General features: G+C 42.1%; 1 protein-coding gene across 2 annotated transcripts in view; it reads right to left on the minus strand.

Moving 5' to 3' along the window:
* Positions 1-18,547, minus strand: part of EYA1 (EYA transcriptional coactivator and phosphatase 1) — a 171,796-nt gene that overhangs the window by 73,704 nt on the left and 79,545 nt on the right. For both annotated transcript variants that reach the window (XM_077270648.1, XM_077270646.1), the window contains exons 10-11: positions 17,246-17,385; positions 16,686-16,769 (exon numbers count right to left, since the gene is read on the minus strand). In XM_077270648.1, coding sequence (XP_077126763.1) covers positions 16,686-16,769; positions 17,246-17,385 — 224 coding nt within the window. The remainder of the gene's footprint in view (positions 1-16,685; positions 16,770-17,245; positions 17,386-18,547) is intronic.

The raw sequence follows: 18,547 nt of genomic DNA on the forward strand, positions 1-18,547 counted from the left end.
CAAAAAAATGAAAGCTCTATGGGATTTCGAAAAATGGTGACAAATGCAAAAGCTTTTTTTACATACAAATTTCGGAATTTTATTCACCACTTAAACAAAAAATAAACTATAGATTTTTGACATCTCCATATACGTACTGACCTTGAGAATCATATTGACAGGTCAGATTTGCCATATAGTGAACATGGTAAATAATAAAATAACGAAAGAATTGTGGAATTGCATTTTTTTTTTTTGCAATTTCCCCAACACTTGGAATTTTTTGCCTGGTTTCCAGTACACTATATGATACAATCAAAAGTACCAATCAAAAGTGCAACTGATCTTGCAAAAAAGAAGCCCTCATATGGCTATATTGATGGAAAAATAAAAAAGTTATGGTTTTTGGAAGAAGGGGAGGAAAACACTAAAATAAAAAACTAAAAATGGCCCAGTGGTGAAGGGGTTGAATAATGACTAGAAGAATGGCAACATATTTACGCAAATTCCTTATTCTTAAAGTGAAAAGTGTCAGGGAAGCATTGTTAGTATATATGTTATCTTTAGGGAAAATACCACTAACCTTAGATGACTAATCAAAAACTAAAGCATTGGTGACAGTGATAAACTGAGACAGATTCAATTTGGTCTAATGGGTTACTTCATTAATTCACTCATATGAAATAAAACTATCTGCCTGTGAATAAAGTTCGCTTTAAAGATGTTTTCTATTGTATCAGTGCTTTGACTGACCCGGGGTCGGATTTAGACAAAGTGGGGCCCTGAACAAAAGTTTAAATGCTAACATATTGCACCATCACACAGAAACATTTTGGTTGTATTTACATGAGTTCAGGCTGTTAAATGAGAGTGATTGACAATATTGAAGTAATTTGACGCTTGTTCCCGAGTTTTTTATACCGGCTGAGGATCAGTGATGGAGACAGATATTCCACGATACAGTATAATACAGGCCTCATATAGTACATATAATATAATGCACTTCCCATGATCCTTGATAGAGTATACTGCAGCCCCTCAGGGTATACTGCATCCACAATCAGAGAATATCATGAATCCCCCCTCATAGAGTATACTGCAGCCCCCCTCAGAGTATAATGCAGCCCCCCTTATAAAGTATAATGTAGCCCCCTCATACAGTATATTGCAGCCCCCCACACACACTGTATAATGTAGTCCCATCATAAAATATAATGCAGCCCCTTCAGAGTATAATGCAGCCCCTCATAGAGTATAATACAGCCCCCCACACACAGAGTATAATGCAGCCCCCTCATAGAGTATAATACAGCCCCCCACACACAGAGTATAATGCAGCCCCCTCATAGAGTATAATGCAACCCCCTCAGAGTATAATGTAGCCCCCTCATAGAGTATAATGCAGCCCCCTCATACAGTATAATGCAGTCCCACACACAGACAGTATAATGAAGCCCCCTCATAGAGTATAATAGAGCCCCCTCACAGTGTATAATGTAGCCCCATCAGAGTATAATGCAGCCCCCTCAGAGTATAATGCAGCCCCCCACACACAGTATAATGCAGCCCCCCACACAGAAAAATGCAGCCCCACACATATAGTATAATGCAGCTCACACACACAGTAGAATGCATCCGCCCCACACACAGTATAATGCATACACATATATACACATGCATAAATACAAAGTATAATACAGCCCCACACACATACACAGTATAATGCAGCTCCCTCCCACACACAGTAGAATACATACACATATATACACATGAATACATACACAGTGTAGTGCATACATGCACACACCGTATAATGCACACATATACACACATGCATACACACAGTATAATGCATATACATACACATAGTATAATGCATGCATACATGCACAGTATAATGCACAGAGATATATACACATTAACAATGCTCACCTCTCTTCCTCGTTCCCTGCGCTGCTGCCAAGCTCTGCTCCAGTCTCATCAGCTCCACTGCTGGCACAGCATAGCACACAATGAAGTGACATCAGTGCGCACCCGCTGAGTCACAAGCAGAGGGGAATGATGGGGGAGGGAGCATCATTCGACCCTCTGTCCTCCATCACTGCTTTCAACTTATTGGTAACTATGATGCCGATAAGTTGAATGCGTGATGCAGGAGGGGTGGTAGGCCGTCCCCCTCTTACTCACAGGCCCCTTAGTGGCCCCATGGTGTGCTGTTATTAGTGGCTGGTGGCCCCTGGAGGAGCGGAGACCCTAGCAAGCTGCCTGGTCTGTCTGCCCCTAACACTGGCCCTGGACTGACCAGATGATCCTCTGCTACTCTGATGGGCCTGTTGAAACCAAACTGGGAACAAAAAATGAATGAGATTTAGGGTATCGATACACAGAGGGCCAGAATTCCGATGTAAAAGAATTGAAAAGTCAAAAAATTTAGGCAAAACTTTTGGCATTCTTACATTAGTTTCAAACAAAATTGACAGAGCTTAGGAGTGAAGAGGGCATGGTGACTGCCACTTGTCAATTTCATGACAAGAATTGGCATTTGCTATGTCACAAATCTTACTCCAGCAGAGTCTGGAGTAGGATTTCTGATAAGGTGCAGACTGAGGTGTATGCCACTTGTTCGACATTCCCGATTCATGAAGAGGTGTATGTCTTTTCATGAATCAGGAGCATCTGACTCCAGCATGCCCCCCATCTAAACTGGCTTTTCACACCTGTCCACGCCAGTCTTGATGAATTGGGCCACAGTCTTTTTGCAGAATCTTTGAAGCAAAAACTTAGCTGTATCTCCACATTTTTTGAAGAGTTTTGAGATTATGAAGATTTAGAAAGTTTGTGGTCAGTTTCTGCTCCAAAAGTGCAGCAAAAAACTCAGTGTGCACATACCATGTCCACACAATCTTTTTTCTCAGTTTTTGGATCCAAAAACGACTTTTAAACTCAATCAAACATGATGAGTTTTTCAAGCAGAAGATTCTTCGGGAAACTCAGGAATCTTTTTTTCCTGAAACAACTTTTGTTTTGTTTTTCTTTCTTTTCTTTTCTTTATTTCCCGAATGCTTTTTCAAATATTTTTTATTCCGCTGGCAATTTTTTGGAGGGTTTTCCTATGGTCTTTCTGAAATCTTTTTAATGATATTTTAAAGTGTGCTGAAATGGTGTAAAAAAGTCACAATTTTGCCAGTGTTTATTTGGTTTATTTTTATGGTCCAAATCGTGCAATGACCACATAATTCTCAAGGTCATTACGATTACAGTGATACTAAAGATTAATTTTTTTTTTTTATATATATATATATTTTCATGACTAAAAAAATTCTTAACTTTGTTACAAAATAAATAAACAGAAAAAAATGTGTTTCGATGCCTATATTTTTTCCTGCTAGTAGAGCAGTGAAAGGCCTTATTTTTTACATCTTGAGCTGACCTTTTTACTCATACCATTTTGGGGTAGATACAACGTTTTATTCACTTCTTTTTGCATATTTTTGCAGTCTTGAGGCAACCACAAAACAAAAAATTCTAGCATTTTTATTTTTCACCCTTTACAGCATTTACAGATTGGGTTAATTTTCTTTTTTGATAGATTGGTCTTTTACGGGTGCTAGAATATCAAACATCTAGTTTTTTATTTATTTTTTTATATATCTTTATTTTTAACTGCGGAAAAATAGGAATGCTTATCTGAATTTTTTTTATTTGTTTAAATTTTTTTTAAACATTTTATTTTTAAATTCTCACTTAATCTTTTTAGTCTTCTTAGGGAACTGGAACTTGGATTATTGGATCTCTTTTACTATATACAACAAACCTTAAACATTTCTACAAGTAAGAATCAGTGTCTCCTATGACACCCAGTCTGTGGTGGAAAGTCACAGGAAAAATTACATGATAGGTGCGGAGACTTTCAGCTGGTCCCAGTGTTGTTGGATGCCCAAAGGAATAATCGGGTCTGATTGCGCACTTAGTTGCCTCTGTCATTGATAGCAGCATTCAAGATTATATATATATATATATATATATATATATATATATATATATATATATATATATATACACTCACCGGCCACTTTATTAGGTACACCATGCTAGTAACGGGTTGGACCCCTTTTGCCTTCAGAACTGCCTCAATTCTTCGTGGCATAGATTCAACAAGGTGCTGGAAGCATTCCTCAGAGATTTTGGTCCATATTGACATGATGGCATCACACAGTTGCCGCAGATTTGTCGGCTGCACATCCCAAAGATGCTCCATACAAGGCAGGATGGATCCATGCTTTCATGTTGTTTACGCCAAATTCTGACCCTACCATCCGAATGTCGCAGCAGAAATCGAGACTCATCAGACCAAGCAACGGTTTTCCAATCTTCTACTGTCCAATTTCGATGAGCTTGTACAAATTGTAGCCTCAGTTTCCTGTTCTTAGCTGAAAAGAGTGGTACCCAGTGTGGTCTTCTGCTGCTGTAGCCCATCTGCCTCAAAGTTCGACGCACTGTGCGTTCAGAGATGCTCTTAGGCCTACCTTGGTTGTAACGGGTGGCGATTTGAGTCACTGTTGCCTTTCTATCAGCTCGAACCAGTCTGCCCATTCTCCTCTGACCTCTGGCATCAACAAGGCATTTCTGCCCACAGAACTGCCGCTCACTGGATTTTTTTTCTTTTTCGGACCATTCTCTGTAAACCCTAGAGATGGTTGTGTGTGAAAATCCCAGTAGATCAGCAGTTTCTGAAATACTCAGACCAGCCCTTCTGGCACCAACAACCATGCCACGTTCAAAGGCACTCAAATCACCTTTCTTCCCCATACTGATGCTCGGTTTGAACTGCAGGAGATTGTCTTGACCATGTCTACATGCCTAAATGCACTGAGTTGCCGCCATGTGATTGGCTGATTAGAAATTAAGTGTTAACAAGAAGTTGGACAGGTGTACCTAATAAAGTGGCCAGTGAGTGTATATACACATATACATATATATATAGTACAGACCAAAAGTTTGGACACACCTTCTCATTTAAAGATTTTTCTGTATTTTCATGAATATGAAAATTGTACATTCACACTGAAGGCATCAAAACTATGAATTAACACGTGGAATTATATACTTAACAAAAAGTGTGAAACTACTGAAATTATGTCTTATATTCTAGGTTCTTCTAAGTAGCCTCCTTTTGCTTTGATGACTGCTTTGCACACTCTTGGCATTCTCTTGATGATCTCCAAGAGGTAGTCACCGGGAATGGTTTTCACTTCACAGGTATGCCCTGTCAGGTTTAATAAGTGGGATTTCTTGCCTTATAAATGGGGTTGGGACCATCAGTTGTGTTGTGCAGAAGTCTGGTGGATACACAGTTGATAGTCCTACTGAATAGACTGTTAGAATTTATATTATGGCATTATATTATGGCAAGAAAAAAACAGCTATGTAAAGAAAAATGAGTGGTCATCATTACTTTAAGAAATGAAGGTCAGTCAGTCGGAAAAATTGGGAAAGCTTTGAAAGTGTCCCCAAGCGCAGTGGCAAAAACCATCAAGCGCTACAAAGAAACTGGCTCACACGAGGACCGCCCCAGGAAAGGAAGACCAAGAGTCACCTCTGTTTCTGTGGATAAGTTTATCCGAGTCACCAGCCTCAGAAATCACAGGTTAACAGCAGCTCAGATTAGATTCCAGGTCAATGCCACACAGAGTTCTAGCAGCAGACACATCTCTACAGCAACTGTTAAGAGGAGACTTTGTGCAGCAGGCCTTCATGGTAAAATAGCTGCTAGGAAACCACTGCTAAGGACAGGCAACAAGCATAAGAGACTTGCTTGGGTTAAAGAACACAAGGAATGGACATTAGACCAGTGGAAATCTGTGCTGTGTTCTGATGAGTCCAAATTTGAGATCTTTGGTTCCAGCCACTTTGTGTCTTTGTGCGATGCAGAAAAGGTGAACGGATGGACTATACATGCCTGGTTCCCACCATGAAGCATGGAGGAGGAGGTGTGATGGTGTAGGGGTGCTTTGCTGGTGACACTGTTGGGGATTTATTCAAAATTGAAGGCATACTGAACCAGCATGGCTACTACAGCATCTTGCAGCGGCATGCTATTCCATCCGGTTTGCGTTTAGTTGGACCATCATTTATTTTTCAACAGGACAATGACCCCCAACACATCTCCAGGCTGTGTAAGGGCTATTTGACCAAGAAGGAGAGTGATGGGGTGCTACGCCAGATGACCTGGCCTCCACAGTCATCAGACCTGAACCCAATCGAGATGGCCAAAGGGCCAACAAGTGCTAAGCATCTCTGGGATCTCCTTCAAGATTGATGGAAGACAATTTGTGGTGACTACCTCTTGAAGCTCATCAAGAGAATGCCAAGAGTGTGCAAAGCAGTCATCAAAGCAAAAGGTGGCTACTTTGAAGAACCTAGAATATAAGACATAATTTCAGTTGTTTCACACTTTTTTGTTAAGTATATAATTCCACATGTGTTAATTCATAGTTTTGATGTCTTCAGTATGAATGTACAATTTTCATAGTCATGAAAATACAGAAAAATCTTTAAATGAGAAGGTGTGTCCAAATTTTTGGTCTTTACTGTGTATATACATATATATATATATATATATATATATATATATATAGTAGGCTTTCAGCCCTGGTAGCCGCGTGCATACACAACAGCATAAGGTTTATGGTCCATTATAAACTTTACAGCTCCAAATTAAAATTGCTGCTTTTCTCCAGTACAAATGCATAACATTAACAATTCTTTCGTCAGATACAATGAACAAAGTAATTTTGTCAGGCCCACCTATCTCAATATTCCGGGCAGAAGTAACCCAGGTAATATTAAATGTGTTCACCAGACAAACACTTCTGTTCAGTTCCAGCTGCTGTTATTAGGCCTGTAAGTCCCAGGTTGGGTTAGGGAGATGACCTTTCCCACCTAGACTCTTTTGGTTGATCCTAAATCTCGTACCCCAAAAACAATCAAATTAAAACTCTCTCAGTAACGTAGTATAACCGGTATAGACCAAAATTACAGCGCTTTCATAGAATCCGCAATTTATCAATCGGAATTTTCACATTGTAGTAATTAAAACGGAATCAGTTTGCTGGAGTCAAAACAATGTGAATGTCATGCTTTTAAATCAGTAGAGAATTTTTGAAGATTTGTTAGTCTCTACTTAAAATTTGTGATTTCCAGTTGTAAGTTAGCATAGATCAGACAATACAGTGTATACAGTACGGACCAACAGTTTGGACACACCTTCTCATTTAAAGATTTTTCTGTCTAAAAAAACAGATTAAAACTCTTTCAGTATCCTAGTGTTACCGGTATAGACTTTTATATTATTGAAGACAACCACATCGATGACACATATCTGCCAGTCAGGATCTTACCTCCTGCTTTCTTACATTATATATATATATATATATATATATATATATATATATATATATATATATATATATATATATATATATATATATATATATATATATATATATATATATATATATATATATATATATATATTATCAGATCCTTATCTTTCCCAGATTATCTGTTCGGGGATGACTTAAACACACTAGGTGGTCATCCGGTACCATGAAAGTTGGTATGTTTGACTGACTTTATTCATGTGTATGGGAGTTATATGATAGTTATAGGTCAAATGCTTATTTAGGTGGGAGTAATTTCAGTTACCCCCTCATAAACATGCATGCATGGTTTGGCTAAGTGGTCCTGTTTATTCAATAATGGAAATACAAGACCAAGACATTGCCAATTAAAGTCTTAATTTACACTGTTCAGTGATGGGATCTATTGGGATTTGGCTGCTTATGGAGTCTCCCACAAAGTAGATTTTTCCTAGTAAGATCAGTTTCACAACTACAATTCCTATTTTACTCATTTTACCTAGGCTGTTGCCAAGACAACTACATTTATACAATAAAGATTTCATTCAGTGTAATGAGAAATGTATTGTCCCCAGGAAATCAAGTAAAGAACCCGGACTTATTTTGTCATGGCAACTACACATATATCTAGCGACTAAAAATTGCTATCTTTCATCTACTCTGGCTGTAGAACAGTAGCAATTACCTCTAATGTGAAGATTGCTGATGCATTAGGTAAAGTAAGTACTGCCTAATAAGATAAGAAGAGAATCACCTTCCCATCTCCGCCCTCCTTTCACTAAAAGCACACATTATTATTGGTAGGCTAATTGACCTTTTGTGCCATTCATTCCACAGCCCTGGGCTATTGTTCTTTACAGACAAGTATAGAGTCATGTCCTGTCTGAAATGTGTAGGCATCGCCTATTACAAATGAGCTCCAGCATCTAAATTACTGCCTTTTTTTAAAAAACTATGGCTTTAATATGTGATCCCAGCCTCTATTACAGGAAAATTGCAGGACAAAAACCCTAGATCAATTCAAGCTTTTTCACTCCAATTACTGTATAAATGCTATTTGATAACAGAAAATACCAACTTTGATGAACAGCAGTCTACCAAAGTTATAGTGCTCGCATAGAATCTGTATTTCATCAACCGGAATTTTCACATTGTAGGAATTATAGCGGAATCAGTTTGCTGAAGTCAAAACAAAGTGAATGTCATGCATTAAAATCAGTAGGGAATTTTTGAAGATTTGTTAGTCTCTACTTATAATTATATATATATAATATATATTATATAATATGTATACTAGGGGTAAATGTGTTTATAATATTGAATTCAGAAGAGTTAAATATTTTTTAGCGAACTAAAGCTGTAAAGGAAACCTCCACCCAAAGACTAAGAATGACATCAGTCATGCTTTTGGGAAAATGTTTGAGAAAATAAATTTTTCCTGGTATATTTTTTTTTGCCCAAAAGAAACTCCATTTGTAAGGTAAGAAGTATGATATCTTTGCAAGTGGATTTTTTTTAGATGATGTTAAAAAATGCTACTATTGTAAAATTGATCCTGAAAATTGTAAAACAATTTTTCAACTGATAGCACAAATTTCAATAAGTCATGATAACTATTTATTTTGGTAGAATAGATATCCGCTGGTCATAGCTATGTATGTAGGTACCATAGATTTTCATTTGGAAATGGCCACATATATTCTGAATAATGTTAACTAAACATCAAAAAGTTTTATGCCAAGGGTGTACAGAGTGCCCATACTTGGTTTGAACAGTCATTCTGTGCTTTCAGTCTCCTTTTAACACATATAGGAGGGGGCAGGAATAGGCGGAGCTGTATGTAGGCCCCCCATGACTGTGCTTGGGCATGGGCTCTTTTTAAATAAAATTGAGTAAATTTTATTGGTTGTTAGGTGCTGTGGGAGGGGTTTGTGAGTGGGGGTGGTGGTGGGGGGCTATATAGGCAGAAAGTGCGGGAAAACGGGGCACACTGGCAGTTAGGAAGTTCCGAAAGTGACAGAACAGCACACCCCTCCATATCTGCCTTACCTCAGGAACATGGAATCGGTGGATGCGTTGGTGAGTCGTCTCCGGGAGGCAGCCAGGTCCAGGAGAGGCGGTTGGCTGGAGGAGCAGCTGACGGCACTGCTCGGTACAGCCGGAGCTCAGGAGGCAAGCAGCAGGAGAGGCTGGCGCACGAGGCCCCTGCAACGACTCTCACCATAGGTGAGCGCGCGGTCGGCGCAGGCCTAGGAGCCCCTCCGGGGACCCTGCGGAGGCTGGGTGCAGCGGTGTGGCGTCCCCCCGCTGTGTCCCCTCCGGCAGGAATCCTCCATGCCGGCCGGCTGGCGCTTGCAGCAGGAGTGGAGCGCAACGAGGAGGAGCGGCGCCGGATGTTACCGCTGCAGCTGCGCGGTCCCCGGCACAGAGGACCAGAAGATCAGCAGTGGCAGGACTGGAGCCCCGGGGGAACACCATGGCGGCCAGAGCAAGTGGCAGCGCTTCTATGGCAGCAGGCTCCAGCGGTATGGATGATCGTTCCAGCAGCAGTGGACAGGGTACGGCAGGAGCAGGAATGTCCAGAGGGCACACAGGACATCAGCTGGCGGGGGAAGCTGTGTTGCAGGCGGCGTCTGAGCAGAGGACAATGACAGATGGGCACAGGACAGGAAGAGCGGCAGGCAGTGATGGACCCCTGCCTGGCAGGAGGAGTGGTCAGGTGCCAGAGGGGGAGCTGAGGCCTTCAGGACAAGTACGGTCCAGGTCTGGGAGAAGGTCGGTCGAGCGAGGAGCAGCTGACGCTCCGGTCCCCCCTGGTGATGTGGAGGCCAGGGGCGCGGGCCGGGAGCAGCACGACGGTGCTGAAGAATCTCTTTCTGACGGCGATCAGGATGTTGGTGATGACCGGCAGGATGCAGGACGAACGGCTGGCAGGGACACAGCACCTGTGCAGCTCGGTGAGTATCACTCTTTGTCTGGTTTGTCGCCCAGAGGGGCTTTTGATGGGGAGGTTAGAGTTGATCAGGCGTCGGGGAGGCGGGCGCCTTCTATTGGGGGGAGCAGTGGTTTGTCGGAGCCCGCACTGCGGGATGTATTGGCGAGTGTTTCGCAACTTTTGAGCAGCTTGCAGAGCGGGGCAGGAAGAGAGGCGGGGGTATCACCAGCCAGGGCATGGACCCCTGGGTCTGGGGTGGTGGAGCCATCTGTAATTGATACGGGGTGTTTGTTAACGGGTGAGCAGTCGCCATCGGTGTCTGGTGTGTCAGTGTCCGTGCAAACGGAAAAGAATAAAGGAGACTCGGTGAAGTTGGATGATAGAGCTAAAGGCGAGGTTTACGTCTGTTTTGAAGGGCCGTTGGGGGCTCATTTGAAGAAGGAGGTTAAGGAAAAGATCTGGCGCGATGATTATGTGGAGATATTTTCATTACTCCCGCTAGAGAAATTTAATCTTGAAAAAGGAAAAAAGGATGATAGTAAGAAAGAGGAAGAGGAGAAGAGGAGGTGGCGACTTATACCGCAGACGTTTGTTAACTGGTTACAAGCGTTTGCTATACTAGCGAGTGTAATAGGTGAGAAGGTTCCTGAGAATTGTTCTGGTTTATTTTGTTATCTGGATGCGATTGGGGAGGCGCAACGTACATATGGTGGACAGGCGTGGTTGCGCTATGATGAACAGTTCAGGTAGAGGAAGGCGGTTCGGCCTGAGATACGTTGGGATCAGAAGGACATAGGGCTCTGGTTAAAAGTGATGGCTCCAAGTAGGTACGGGCAGTCCTTTCATGGGAGCGGAAGCAATGCCGGCCAGTAGGCGGGACCCAGCAGCAGTGGTCAGGGAGGACAGGGAGCTAAGGAAAAAACGGGAACTTGCTGGCAATTTAATGAGGGCCAGTGTAAATTCGGTAACACCTGCAAGTTTAAACATGTGTGTTCCCATTGCAACGGAGGTTCGCACGGGGCTTCCAAATGCTTCAAGAAAGCAAGAGGCAAGCCGGCAGTGGGTACCGGTCAAGGGGGTGACTCCAGTGAGGTTGGAAAAGATGGCCCCCTTTCTAAGTAGGTATACAGATCGGGAAAAGGCTAGTGTTATTACACAGGGTTTTGCGGACGGTTTTCGTATTCCTCCCCCGGAACATGTTGTTCCATTTGCGCTTAAAAACTTGAGGTCAGCTATGGTTCATGCAGGTGTGGTGAGTGACAAGTTGAATAAGGAGGTGGAGTTAGGGTGAATTGCTGGGCCGTTTCCTTGTTTACCGATTGACGGGATGATCATTTCTCCGTTGGGGGTGGTTCCCAAAAAAGAGCCGAATAAATTTCGCCTAATTCATCATTTGTCATACCCGTAGGGGTTGTCTGTGAATGATGGCATTTCTCAGGAGTTGTGTTCGGTTGTTTATACATCATTTGATATGGCAGTTCACTGGGTGCGTTTGTATGGGCCGGGAGCTATGTTGGCAAAGATGGACGTGGAGTCTGCTTTTCGTTTGCTTCCTATTCATCCGGACAGTATACCGTTGTTGGGTATGTTTTGGAATGATAGTTATTACGCGGACAGATGTCTCCCGATGGGTTGTGCCATTTCGTGTTCCTTGTTCGAGACGTTTAGTACCTTTCTGGAATGGGTTGTTAGAGAGGTGGCTGGTGTCTCATCTGTCATTCATTATTTGGATGACTTTTTGTTCATAGGTCCTCCGGATTCGAATGTGTGTAGGAATTTACTGGCTGCTATGGAGTGGGTGGCGGATCATTTTGGCGTTCCCCTTGCTAAGGCAAAAACCGAGGGCCCTTGTACGGTTTTGTGTTTTCTTGGGATCTTGATAGACTCAGAAAACATGGAATGCCGGTTGCCTGATGATAAATTGTTGCCTCTGAAGCAGGAGGTGGGTCGCGTGGTTAGGCTCAAGAAGGTCACATTGAAAGAGTTGCAGTCTTTGCTTGGTTGGCTGAACTTTGCGTGCAGGATCCTGCCCATGGGACGTATATTTTGTCGGAGGTTGTCCAGGGCGACGGCGGGGGTGCGTGCTCTGCATCACTTCATTCGACTTGGTCAGGAGCATAAGGACGACTTGTTGGTATGGCATAATTTTTTGGTGCACTATAACGGTCGCTCTTTGATGCAGCAGCAGGTGGTTAACAATTTTGACAGCGAAATTTACACGGATGCAGCAGGCAGTGTAGGTTACGGGGCCTATTGCGCTGGTCATTGGAGTGTTGGAGCGTGGCCGGATTCCTGGCACACGAGCGGTTTCACGAAGAATCTTGCTTTGTTGGAGTTGTTTCCCATTGTGGTGGCAGTGTTCATTTGGGGGGACACGTTTGCGAATCGCAGGATTAGATTTCATTGTGACAACATGAGTGTGGTGGCGGTGATCAATTCGCTATTGGCATAGTCTCCGCCAGTGATAAAGTTGGTAAGAGAGCTGGTCTTAAGATGTTTGAGGATCAATACTTGGATTTCGGCGGTGCATGTTCCGGGCGTTCAAAATTCGTTAGCAGATGCATTATCTCGTTTACAGTGGGAGCGTTTCCGGGAGCTGGCACCAGAAGCGGACGCAGCAGGAGCGGTATGCCCTTCGCACTTGTGGCGGATTCCTATGGAGGAGCGGGACGGTTGATTCGGGCTTCAGTTACGAATCAGACTTGGGTGGCATATGAAGCTTCCTGGCAGGTTTGGCGTAGTTCGGTGTTGGACAGGTGGGACTTGGAGTCCGAAGAGGACAAGTTGTTAGCTGTTTTGTTTTTGGTCGGTAGGGCAGCTGAGGCAGGTTGGTCGGTTTCCAAAGTTAATAAGTTTGTGACTGGGTTAGCATTTGGTTTTAAGTTGGAGGGCTCGGTAGACGTGATGAAGAATTTTTTAGTGCGGCAGGCATTAAAAGGTTATCGTAGGGATATTAGAAGGGTTGATGGGCGCAGGCCTATATCGTTTCAGGTTCTTGAACGTTTGGGTGTTGTTTTGGTTGATTTGTGTTGCTCTCATTTCGAAGCAGTGTTGTTTCGGTTGGCTTTTTCCCTGGCCTTTTTTGGGGCATTACGAGTGGGGGAGTTGGTGTCACGCAGCAGGGTTACTGCGGGTGGTTTATTGGCTCAGGATGTGGATTTTTGGACGGGGGCATCGTGTTTTGGATCCGGCGTTCCAAGACAGATCAAATGGGGGTTGGTAAAAGGGTTGTTTTAGGTAAGGTTACGGGGTCAGTTATGTGCCCTGAACAATGCTTACGGGTGTACTGGAGTTTATGGGCTGGTCGTGTTGGCCCACTGTTGTGCCACCAGGATGGGGTGTTCTTGTCCCGTTTCCAATTCATTGCAGTTATGCATAGATGCTTGAGGGCCTTGGTTTTTTCGCGGGACGAATTTGGATCGCATTCCTTCAGGATTGGGGCAGCGTCGGAGGTGGATAGCCTAGGCTTGGGGCCTGAGGTCATAAAGCGTATTGGACGCGGGAGTTCAAGCTGTTATTTGTCTTATATTCGGCATTAAAGGTTTGTTTTTTGTAACTGGCTTTATTTTAACGGTTACTGTTATTGTATATTGCAGGTCTGGATCCTTATCTTGTCTGGATTTTCGGACATTCATTTGCTTATTGGGGGGCGCTTCGGGCGGATGCCAGGCCTGACGGTAGGCAATTGGATTTCAGCCGTACGGATGCTTTAGTTCGGTGGCTCGGTTTTCCGGATAGTGTGGTGTTTCATTTGGGTGGGAATGATTTAGGCGCCAAACCGGTGAAGGATTTCATAAGGGATATTCGTTCTGATTTTCTCCGGTTGTGGGTGTCCTTCCCTGGGGTATTAACGGTATGGTCAGATATTGTCCCCCGTAAAAAATGGAGGGGTGCACGGTCCGTAAAGGGGATCAACAGGGCTCGTGTGAAGTTAAATAGAGCTATTAGCAAGTTTGTATCCAGAAATGGAGGTATTTGTGTGTGGCATTTCGATTTAGAGTCAGGTGTTGGTGAATTTTGGAAGGAAGACGGGGTGCACCTGAACGAGATTGGCATTGATTTATGGGCCTTGTCCATTCAGGAAGGAATTGAAAAAGCGTTGGTGGCTTTGGGGCACTCACAGGCCTGAGGTGTTCAGGGCTGCGAGTTTGTGGCGGGGGGTTGGGGTTCTTGGAGTTTATGCGGATTCAGCGGCGAAGGAATTTGAAGGAAATTCCGGACAGTCAAACGGGTTTGGTGTTCTGGCATTTTGGTTACAGGCTCTGGACGGGGTGTTTACCCTGGGAGCTGGTGGTGGTTAATTTTTTCCCAAAAATGGGAATTATGGTGCCTTCGAGCTGGTGGTACAGCTGGGGGTAAAATTGAGGTGTTTTATGTTTTTTGGTTTTGCCAAAATAATTTAAGCCAGAATTTTTCCCGGTGGGCTCCAAGAACCCTCCCCTCTAATTTGCATAAATTATGCTAATGTTGAATACAATGTTTTTTGTTTGTTTGTTAATAAACTGGCCGCTGTGGCCATAATTATTCAAAAGAATTTTGGTGTCATGTTTTTATTTGTTTTGTGATTGGGTTTATCACAATTGGTGGGTGGTGGTTGTATAATAATGGGAGCCATATTGGCCATGCACGGTCATGAAACATAACATTGACATGATAAAATCAATCGACAATATATTATCAGTCATTTTAAATAAAGTTGGTAGGTATGGCCAATTTAGTCTTTTGGCAAGAGGTTGTCCAATTTTGGACGTTTATGATATACTTACAGGAAATGTTAGATACAGTCGCTACAGGTACCACTTATGGGATTCGCATTTGTCTTAAAAACTGTGCCTGTCTTGTTTAACTAGTAATGAAGTGGCCATGCAAATACTGATCTCTTTGTTCCAAAAATAACTGTGCATCCTTGTTTGACTATTTTATGAACTTTCTTAGGCCTCTTTCACACTAGCGTCGTGCACTGCACGTCGCTATTCGTCGTTTTGCAGAAAAAACGCATCCTGCAAAATTGCTTGCAGGATGCGTTTTTTCTCCATAGACTTTTATTAGTGATGCAGTGCGACGCATTGCCACACGTTGCAACCGTCGTGCGACGGTTGCGTCGTGTTGCGTCGGACCGTCGCCACCAAAAAACATTGCATGTAATGTTTTTTGGTGCATCGTCTGCAGCATTTCCGACTGCGCATGCGTGGCCAGAACTCCACCCCCGCCTCCCCGCACCTCACAATGGGGCAGCGGATGCGTTGAAAAACAGCATCCGCTGCCCCCGTTGTGCGGCGCTTGCACAGTATGCGTCAGTGCGCCGCAACGTCGCATTGCGACGTGCAGGGCACGACGCTAATGGGAAAGTAGCCTAAGAAGTCAGAGAAGAGTACAGTGTATTAGCACTTCTGCTCTGACAATGATACAAGATGAACTCTCTTCTCAAGTTTGATGCAGGTTCCAGAGATGCAAAACCAAAGAAATGAGGAGGAGAATAAGTTAGCAGTGCAGTGTGCAAGAGCATGGTCAGACTGTGGCCATTTCACAGACAAACCTCTCCCCCGGAAAAAAAAACAAACTAAATGAGTATATACCCTATCGTAAGTAAATAGATAAATAACATAGAGTGCTTGGTTAACATTATTTTGATCAAAAAGCATAAAGCCATACCACTGCAAAAATGTGTACCCAACCAGGGCAGTCCTATCCTGTCTCTAGTATTAAAACTCCATCATGTGTCAGCCAACGTTAATGTTAGGGCAGAGACAGACGGCCGTATTTCTCGTGCGAGAATCGCATTGCACTTCACGGACTGGCCGGCACCTCTCCTGACCTGAGCTAGACAGCGTGATGGATTACTATGCAGCTGTCAAGCTCAGGTCAGGAGAGCCGACAGCCAGTACGAGGTTTACTATGCGATTATCGCATGAGAAATACGGCAGTCTGTCTCTGCCCTTATTAAGAGCAGAGCAGGGCAGGGGCCTGACTGAGCAGGACAGGGGCCCAACTGTTCAGACATCTGTCCAGGGGAAGCCATATAGAGGAAATGCCTAGCTCAGAAGGTTCCACCAATGGTACTATATGTACGAGACATTTATAAATTCTTTAGATAAACCATAAATGTCCATGATGACGGATATACCCCTGTAAAGATTGATGCTGCACAAAGATTTTTGTAGTTCTACAGAAAATGAGGCTTATAATTCTAATATAATTTTTACATAATTACATAAAAAATCTCAAAAAAGGTGATTGTGCGACAGAAACTGAATGGACTGCAGCTGTCATGCTATACAAAGTCTGAGGGTAACCCCAACATTTCTCAGGTCAAATAAAAGGAAAGAAATGTTCTGCTTTTTTTCACTCACCCTTCCATATCTGTTTGCATAGGATCCTGTCAATAATGAGTGGAAAACAATGATTGTCTCATCCAAATCCCAAATAAATACTCTCTAAAAAAATCAATGAAGAAATAGTAATATTTAGATAATTAAAAAGAGAAAAAAAATTGTATATTATTATTTATTATTATTATTTATTTAAATAGCACCATTGATTCCATGGTGCTGTACATGAGAAGGTGATACATACAAATTACAGATATCACTTACAGTATATATTATCGATGTCCAAAAATTCAATGGAATTAAATTAATAATTTACTATGCAGGATAGTAATAATAAAATAGGAATTCATTTAATAGGTGCATTTTCTTCTGACCTACATATTCTGCATACTCTTGCACATGTAGGCTGCAATGAATTATTAATCTCTGCAAAAATTAAATAAACAATAAAAAAATTAAAACTGCAAACACCTTAACTAGCTATGTTATTTTTCTAAGAAACATCCAACGTGACTAATGTTTAATGGATTCTACTGGGAAATAAGTTATTTCTCTTGGGCTCAGGTTACTGTATTACATACTTCAAGGTCAGAGTCTGGAGGTGGGGATGGGTTGTTGTTTCTGCGTCCTCGTCCCCTTGATTTTCCCTCCGATGCTCGCTGTAATCGATCAGAATCTGAATCTTTAATGGGTGTTGATGGACTATGGATAATGCTATATTCTGTAAAAGAAAAAGAAAGGGAACAGTACTCATTTGGATTACATTCATTGAAAGCTGATTTTTTATTTGTCCCAAACATAAATCCTCCAAATTGGTTTATCAAAGAAATGTTCATAAATTATTTTTCTTACGGCTCTAAATCAAGAACAATTTAGTTTTATTTTTGTGTCTAACAATATTAGGAATTCATAATACTTAAAATTATTCAGAGAGAAATAGGTTTTCATCAAATTAGTTATGAAGCTAAAATTCTTAAAAATGTAATAAATTCTGAATGATTTCCTATTAGACTAGATCTTTATTGTGGTTTCCCTGAGGAAGAGGTCCGTTAGCTCTAGAAATGCATTTGGGAATAAACTACAATCTATTTCTATTCTTACGTGAATTAACTACGTGAAGGTAACTTCAGCGATCCATCACTATATATGGGATTAGTATTCATGCAAGAATATGTTGAAGTTCCAGACCTAATAGCCAAATGTTTGACCTTGATGTATGCAACTGTTTGCCATGCAGATACATTGGCTCCCACTGTGAGGCCAAGTTTAGAGGACCATATTTTCGGTCTGAGCGTTGACCATGACAAAAATGGACAGCACGCAGACCAATGTCATACAATCGGGCAGTACAGATGAGCGCTTTTTTTCATGAACCAATTTGTCATTGAAAAAAAAGCAGCATGCATTAGTTTCTCCCGCCTGTTGGATGAAACTCTCTTATTCAAGTCTTTGGGCGCACCAAAAAATCGGATGCCATACGGAGCCACCATATAGCATCCATTTTCTAATAATACATTGCAATTCTTTAACAAATGACACTGTATTTAGTCTTTTTGGTATATTTTTAATAACTGCTGATGTATAAAATGGATTATACACAAATTGAATAGAAGTAACAAATGAGAAAAAAATTATACATATTTTCTGGGTGAAACTTAGACAACATGTTTATATGTTTGTGTGAAGTTAGCCCCCAAAATACTATGTGCTAGACATTTCTGTGATCTTCTGTATTGGTTCCCTAGGCTTTTTTTAGCACATTCCTAAATATATGGAAAAAAGACTATAGACATTTTCGCATTGCAGGTCAAGAGCATTTATGGCACAACATGCACCATGCACACGGTGCAAATAAGGTGGATTGTCACTTTAATGACTGGCAG

Source organism: Ranitomeya variabilis, chromosome 6, assembly GCF_051348905.1.
Source record: "Ranitomeya variabilis isolate aRanVar5 chromosome 6, aRanVar5.hap1, whole genome shotgun sequence".
Taxonomy (NCBI): Eukaryota; Metazoa; Chordata; class Amphibia; order Anura; family Dendrobatidae; genus Ranitomeya; species Ranitomeya variabilis.